The sequence below is a fragment of the Frankliniella occidentalis genome, unplaced genomic scaffold, assembly GCF_000697945.3.
Source record: "Frankliniella occidentalis isolate FOCC.00 unplaced genomic scaffold, Focc_3.1 Scaffold43, whole genome shotgun sequence".
In the NCBI taxonomy this organism is placed as follows: Eukaryota; Metazoa; Arthropoda; class Insecta; order Thysanoptera; family Thripidae; genus Frankliniella; species Frankliniella occidentalis.
In genome coordinates, this window is record NW_026267173.1 from 335,338 (window position 1) to 343,269 (window position 7,932).

Here is a 7,932-nt window from a genome sequence, read left to right on the forward strand (position 1 = left end):
GGAGGAGTTGTCTGCTCCACCGAATAAAGCGGCCTTGAATCGGAAAGTAAACTTCGCGATGTAAACATTTTCTCCGCGGTGACAGTTCCACATGTCAAAAAGGAAAAACATGCCGGGCACTTCCTTGTTGGCTTGGGGTAATTCTCAATGTACCTGCGTGTTCGATTCTAGGGCGCCGGTAGCTGTCACAAAGTCTTGTATGAGATAAAAATGACACGGTTTATCTCAGATAATGAGGTTAGTTACGTAAATCATTTGTGATCAGGTATCTTATTTTACGATTATATCAGACTAATGCCATCCTTCTTAGTATGGTGTTAAAGTGTTTCTTGAGTAGTCTCTATGTGGTTTACACAAAAAGTGTCTTCTATGATGTATTGCATACTGTGACGAGTCATACGAATGGGGGAGGTTCCCCAGTCATCTCACTATCATTCTTATTTATAATCTAATTGTTGCATTCTTATTTATTGCAGTTGTTGCTGCCATCCAACTATTTTTAGTTTATAAAATAAGAAGAATCCAGACTACGTCCACAGATAATCAATTCTAATTTTAAAATGGCCAAGATATTGACTTGTCTCTCTGTTGTGGGCATCTTATTGCTGGGTAAGTTTATTCAAATTATGAGGCACTGCAGCATGACGAAATGATTCAAGTATTTCAATTATGTGTATTTTTATGTTTCAGGCTCCCCAAGTCTCATAAAAAGTGATCTGTTAATAGATCCTCAAGCATTAACAGTTGTTGTTGATGAGAAAGCTACTGCAGTCAGACTGATTTCAAAGTCAGTCTATACTTTAAGATGAGAGCCTTACTGTATGAGTATTATATTTTTCAAAAAATTTACCATTTCATCTTTTTTTTTCTATCTTTTACTTTGCAGTACAAAATTAAATGAAGATATAAATGTTCAGTTCACAGTCTCAAATGCTGATATTGTGACCTTAGAACCCTCTGAAATAATAATTCCAGCCAACTCGCCTGTGCCATATACCCAACTTATCAACGTGTTTGGTAAATCTCCAGGTCATGTAGAGATAACTGCAAATACCTCATCAGCCATAAAGTAAGTTGTTAATTTGTCTCTGAGAAGTATACATGCTCAATTTCTTCAGACTCTGTTTTGTTGAAGAAGTCAAAATAAAACTAACATGACAACCACACTGCTGTGGAAGTGGCAGAACTATTTTAAAAACTCTTATATTTTGTTTTCTTTCTTTACAGAGTTGATGGTGCCTTCTTGAAAGTAACTTCTGAACATTCATCCGAAATTGAAATCATTAGTGTCATTGTGGGCTGGATTTATTTTGGAGTTTGGTCAATATCATTTTATCCACAAATTTTTGAAAACTGGAGACGGAAAAGGTTACGATCAGCTTTTATCTAATATGTAAATGTTACGGCGAATGTCCGACATTCGCCGGCGAAATTGATATGATCAATTTATTTTCAATCTAAATTTTCTTTCAGTGTTGTTGGTTTGAACTTTGATTTTCTCACATTGAATCTTACTGGGTTTACTTTATATTCATTGTTCAACTGTGGTCTGTATTGGATTCCTTTGATCCAGGTCTGTTTTCTATAGTTATTGAAATACTGTCTTCAAAACATATTAGGAATACTAACTTAATGTGTATTTGACTTGTTTTATCTCCTCAGAGCCAATATTTTGATCGCTACCCTAATAGCGGGATTCCAGTGCAACCTAATGACATATTTTTTGCCCTCCATGCTGTGGTTGTTACATTGATTACTATAGTCCAGTGTTTCCTATATGAGGTATGGTGAGATGTCTTAAAATTTAGCATCAGTTGTTAAAATGTCTGTCACAGCATGCACATTTTTGTTACAGCGTGGGGGTCAAACAGTATCCCTTGTTGCAAGGGGTCTTCAAGGAATATTCTTCATTTTTCTCTTTATTGCTATGCTCTGCTCTGTGTTCAAAGTTCTACTTTGGCTTGATTTCCTGTATTACTGTTCATACGTGAAACTCTGCATTACTCTTATAAAATACATTCCTCAGGTAAGAGTTTGGTTGATGCTCTTCAATGTTATTCTAATACATGTGTTGAAAAATTTAATTTTTTACAGGCCTTTATGAATTACCGCCGTCAAAGTACTGTTGGATGGAGCATAGGTAATATCCTGTGTGACTTCACTGGTGGATTGCTCAGTGTTCTTCAAATGGTGCTTGATGCTTACAACTACAGTAAGTTTTTATCGATTCTTTTATGTTTCTTCACTTTTATGTTCAAAATCAACCGAAATTTGGGGGTTATACTCAGTGCCACATGTATCCGTTTTGTGTTTCAAGATGAAAAAATTACAGAAATCATTATGTTAATTTTTTTGATGCAGATGACTGGATATCCATATTCGGGTCTCCAACAAAATTTGGTTTGGGACTCATCTCAATCATATTTGACATTTTCTTCATGGTGCAACATTACATTCTGTATAGGTATGTTTTGACTTTTTTACAAGTTGTAGCTTTGGCATGCTTTAAATTGCTGTGGCATATCTATATCATATCTTATGCTTCATTAGACCCTATCTTAATATTAAATTGTGTACTGTGTGGTTGTGCTGTTGTAGTGTGTGTTGTCATCTATATTTTTCTTTGAGCAGAAGGGATAAAATATCTTTCCCTCATAGAAAATTTTGTTTTGGCTGGACTTGTCATTGCAACTCTTGGAAACACAATAATGTCATTGTGCACTTACTTCTTCTTTCAGAACCCCATCTTCAAAGGCTTACAACGTGTCGGCTTAAATTTTATGAAGAAGATTCAGAAATCACCTTACCAATCACAATCACTCCTGCATGTTATTGGGTGTCGGCATGACTATCTTAGCTAACTCTTAGAGCAAGTGCTGTAATTTGTTTTGCCTTTTAGACTTTGTAGTTCGATTCATTTCTAAAATCATGTGATGGTCCTAAAACTTTCCTGATAAATGTAAATGTGTTTATCTTCCATCTATTATGGAGCCATGTAGCTCTTCCAACAGTATCTAATTTCACTTATGTAATGGTTGACTTAGTTCTATTTGTAATTTCAAGGTTTCTTTCTACTGTGCAATCGTAGTGTCACTGACCTGACATGAATTTTAGTTCTTAATGTGATTGCATTGCATGGTATGCTGCCTTGTAGTTTTGATGTGGCTTTCCTTGGACGTACTCTGGATTCTTTACAAAAAAATGTGATACCATGTGATATTTTCTGTTTATTCTTTTGTATCAGGTTACTTTTCATTAATTATTTCTTCTTTGAGAAACTTATTTAAAAATAAAAATAACAATTTTTAACATTCCATGACAATGTGTTCAACCATCTGGATTTCATTTTAAACCATTAATACCTTCCCACATTTCTGGTGGAAACTTTAATTCCTATGGTGAACATGATTGATTTCCTAATGTTATTATTTACAGAAATCAAGAAACCCTCAGTGGCTATGAAAGAATAGAGGGGGAGAATTCTTCTGAAGCACGGACTGCCACCACTCCTTATGATGAAACATCTGTTGCTAATGAGTGCCAACTGAGTGCCTCTCAAGAAGAACTATCTCGAGATCGTGAGTCTGTTACTTGACTCTTTCAGAGACCTACCCCCTGTTTGTCTGGGGAATGTGCCAATCTTTTCACCAAAATATTGTACAATAGCGAACGAGTTGAGTACAATGTTTCTGAAACATGAAACCGAGCCTTGAAATGGTTGTCAGATGTCCAAGTTGGTCGTATTGTGGGTGGATTGCTTTGGGTTGTTAAAGAAGAGGCTGAAGAATTTCAGTTTCAAAACCTATGGCTTTTTTGACAGAACTACACTGATTGTATTTCTAAAGACAACTGTAGATGATAGATCAAGCAATTTGTGTTGAACATAAATTGGAGCAGGAAAAGAAGCCATGTTTTCCTTTGATTTGACTTTCACTCAAGAAAATTGATTGAAAACTTTCCTGTGATATACTTCTGTTTCATAAAATTGACAAAAATTCAAAGCCCAAGCTCAGCAGGATTGGTTTGGTTTTGTTCCAGTATTTTGGTCAGCCTCCATTCCTGCTATGTCTCCTTCTAAAAAATTCAAGATTTACTGTAAACAAATCTTTAACTGTCATCTGGTGAGCTGATGATCTTAATTGTTAAATGTAGCTTCAGAAAACATTTATGAAGCATACTATTAAATACACATACATAATACATACATATCAATTTACAAGACGAAATTCCTTTCAGCACTGTTACAAATGGAATTATACTTGGTATGCAAATATGCCATTGCTGTCTTTTCTTCATAAGAAGTATTATACAAAGTGCAAAAGTTTATTCTGTTTGTGTATCTAACTTCAAGAATAATTTTAAACTACTCTTTTAGTTTAATTAAGTTTTGAATGGAATCTTATATCATGATTTTAGATATTTTATTTATATATCTCCAAAACTGTCAGGTCTGATGGTTTACATTTTTATTGAGTGGTACAGTTGCCGTCAAAACATTGCAGGGATTTCTTTCTGTGTGTGGTTAATTTTGTTTGGTTTAGTTTTTTAGTTTTACCTCAGGATGCATCATCATGGAACAGTGAGTGAGTATCAGTTTTAAGTGTGCATTGGTGTCTCTTTTTTGGCAGGTCAAATGCTTTACTAAGTGTAATGTATCCCTCCACTCCAAGTAATGTCGATATTGTAATTGTAACATAATAGCTGTTAACTTCCTGTGATTTAAATTTGAACACACAATTTCAGAATTGTTCAGAACAGTGGTGTCAGTTTTGTTTTTGTTTTTTGTTAAGAAGAAAAGTAGATTGAAGAAGACAACAACCAGTAAATATCTGTGCTCACTGATATACAAAATGGATGTTCCTTTCCGCATTTTATGGAATGAATCCAGTTGTCCTTATACAAAACGGATGTTCATTTACTCATTTTATGGAATGAATCCAGTCGTCCTTAATCAACTATTAATTAGTCAGAACTACCAAAGATGTTTTTAAAACCTACAATCAATTCCTACATTCATCTCTGTTGAATGAAGAGAGATTCTTCCACGGAACTTTAAGGATTGTGCTCTAGAATTCCGTTGAAATATTGAAGGAAATATGGGGCTCAGTTCGTTTTCCTACAGATATCTCCCTTAATTCACAGGATGACTAAGTAAACTAGTGACATTTATAGTAATGTGGTTTATAGAGTTATGTGATTACAAATAGAACAAACATGCATAAATACATTAATGATTAGAATATGATAAATCTATACGAAATATTATGTAATCTAAAGAAGAACTTGCAGATGTAATTTGAAGTTAACTCGCAGATGAGCCAACTTCAATATCAAGGATGAAATGCCAATTGCTTGCTCAAAATCTTTTCTACCGAAGCAATAAGCTTCCAATTGATGGAATTCAGTTACATCGGGATTATATTTATGGATAAATATGTAAAAGAGTACTGAATACATTTGTTTTGACTGGATCATTTTCATAAAATGGTATAGCTAGATGAAGTTTTTGTTTTGATAGTTGATTTTTGTTTGATTGTTTGATTTGCTGACACCTTGAACAGAGGGAGAGCTTAGATATCTGACGAAAAAATGAATGGTTGGTTTTGAAAGTTACATTTTAGTCCACAATTTAAAACTCTACGACAGTGTTGTTAATTTGATTTATCTATCATCGTCAAATATGAGTTAGGTATAAAATATTCTTAAGATCTCATCTTGCAATGGCAGATTTGCAAATAACAAGAAAGTGTGAAAGAAATTCCATTCTAAAATTAGCCATTTTACATGGATTACACATTTGAAACCCTTATCTGTACAGAGATATACTTTTTAATTAGGAGGCACATGAAGGCAAGGAAATTTACAAAATACAATAATATTATTGTACCAGAAGCAGACATAGAACTCAAATATTACCAAAAATAGGACTGTTTCAATTATCATCTTAATTTTGAATATGGGAAATTTGCCATCAATCCTTTATTTGTCAAGCACATATTTATTAATATTTGCTTCTGCCAAGGAGAGGCAAAGAAAGCCTTCTCATTCTGCTCTTTCACATGACAATGCACCCACTTGTTTACAATTTGATTTGAGTTGTCCAATTCAGACTTCTTCTCTCGAAGGTCTTGTGACTTTTGAGACATTTTAGTCAGTCAGTTTTATTGTTTTACAAGTTTTGGAGGAAACCGAATTTTACAGTTCTATCTCGTTTTTTAGTGGTAAAAGCTTATGAACAGTTTTCCTTGCATGGTTTATTTGACAGGTATTCTGTGCTTGATGATTTTTGTGCTCAACCTTTATGTTTAATCTTGCAGTTAATACATGGTTTTCCATCTATTTTACCATTAAACCAGATTATTCATTTCATTTTGAATACTATTATAATTTTTAGAAAATCATGGGAGAATGTTGTTTTAGGCCGTGACAGATATTCCCATTTGTTCTGTTTACAATTTGGTCCCAAGTGGTGCATTTCATTCTACATCATTTTTTTTTTAAAGCTGTTGGCTTGAAGCACTCTATGTGCAATAGACTTATGTGGAGTGATTTTACTTATGCTGGCTTTGTACAAGACTGGTATAGTTACGCAAAAGATTTAAATTACGCTTCTGTAATCTTTGAGTATTAGAATTGACCACATTCATCACTGAATATGAATTATTGAAAATAACAGAAATATCTTTTTTTTAAATTTCTCTGTATCACAGCTTTAAGTAGCTTAACTTACTGTGGCAAAATTAAGATCAATTCAGAGGGTATGAAGTGATTTCTCATTGAAGCACATAATTGAGTTGGGTGCGTATAGTTTTTCCATAGTGTTGTGCAGCAAACAAAGACTCTTTACATCAAATGAACACAAAAACAGGTATATAGTACAATGCCTGACGATTTTCTAATAGGTGGATTTACAATAGTTGCTTTGTAAAAGGTTGCAAGGATAGAAATAAGCCTACCTATAAACAACAAACTTAACATATGACAGCTCTTCCAAAAATGTTTTCATAAGTTTTCTTTGGTACCGCATCTGACTCATCCACTAACCCATAATGGGATAGTCTGCAACTAGCTGATTTATGTCTCATGCTGTGATAATAGAGACTTCATGTTCTTTTCAGTCTTTCGTTTCCTTATTCATCCTCATAAACCCAAAGAGTCTTGTAAATTTTTGGCACCAGCTAAACTTGACTTTCCTTTAAGTTCCATTTTCATTTTTAATACTGTCCTTCATATAGTTGGCACAATTTAAAAATATTTTACAACTCTCACTATTGATTTAACTCTTAAAGGAAAGGTAATACATGTTCCGAGCTCAATAGTGAGGACATATGGTGTGTGAAACTACTTTGACTAATATTAGTTTCACTTCAGTCTAGAACTATTCAAAGTAAATAATTGTTCACGCAGCCTAAGGAGGTTTGCTTCTATGAAATGCTTCAGTCATATTGTTTGACGACATATCAATTTTATTCCAATTTCTCAATAGTTGAAAAACTGTTTTTAAAAAGTCATTTGAACTATTTAATTCAAATTTTTATACTGGTTGGTAGAGCTCACACTAAGAGATCTAATTTCCATCACAAAGACAGTGGTTTTCCTTGATTTTTAATAATTAAGTCAGTTGTTTTCCTTTATTTCAAGTGTAATATCTTATAAGGATTTAATGATAGCATCTATAGAAAGGGGCTGATCTGGTCCCTCCCTTTTCAAGCGTCCCGACCTTAGCCTGCCTTTTAACTGGCCCCTTAGAAAGGGAGGGGGGTTTTCTCCTGCGTGTAGACTGCGTGTCGCCTGATGTCACCCAGCCGCTCTCACAGCCATACGGTCACACCATGCTCGACACGTAGGTGAGTCGGTACTCGACCGCCCCACGCCCCCCACTCCCACCCGCTGCGTGTCACAACCACACCTCCTCACTATTGACCTCTAGTC

The 7,932-nt window shown here is 34.4% G+C and overlaps 2 protein-coding genes across 5 annotated transcripts in view; one reads left to right on the plus strand and one right to left on the minus strand.

The window, feature by feature from the left end:
- Positions 1-7,117, plus strand: part of LOC113217337 (cystinosin homolog) — a 10,946-nt gene extending 3,829 nt beyond the window's left edge. For 2 of the 4 annotated variants that reach the window (XM_026437184.2, XM_052266782.1), the window contains exons 2-11: positions 477-609; positions 691-787; positions 887-1,069; positions 1,228-1,368; positions 1,474-1,573; positions 1,663-1,782; positions 1,856-2,026; positions 2,095-2,212; positions 2,362-2,464; positions 3,436-7,117. In XM_026437184.2, the coding sequence (XP_026292969.2) occupies positions 561-609; positions 691-787; positions 887-1,069; positions 1,228-1,368; positions 1,474-1,573; positions 1,663-1,782; positions 1,856-2,026; positions 2,095-2,212; positions 2,362-2,464; positions 3,436-3,595 (1,242 nt within the window). In that variant the 5' untranslated portion in view covers positions 477-560 and the 3' untranslated portion in view covers positions 3,596-7,117. Of the gene's footprint in view, positions 1-10; positions 238-476; positions 610-690; positions 788-886; positions 1,070-1,227; positions 1,369-1,473; positions 1,574-1,662; positions 1,783-1,855; positions 2,027-2,094; positions 2,213-2,361; positions 2,465-2,738; positions 3,323-3,435 lie in introns of those variants that run through there. The other 2 variants (XM_026437185.2, XM_026437186.2) reach the window with 2 other exon arrangements.
- LOC113217356 (probable G-protein coupled receptor CG31760) overlaps positions 4,557-7,932 on the minus strand; it is a 65,720-nt gene continuing 62,344 nt past the window's right edge. Inside the window, exon 16 of the mRNA XM_026437222.2 lies at positions 4,557-4,712. Coding sequence (XP_026293007.2) covers positions 4,557-4,712 — 156 coding nt within the window. The remainder of the gene's footprint in view (positions 4,713-7,932) is intronic.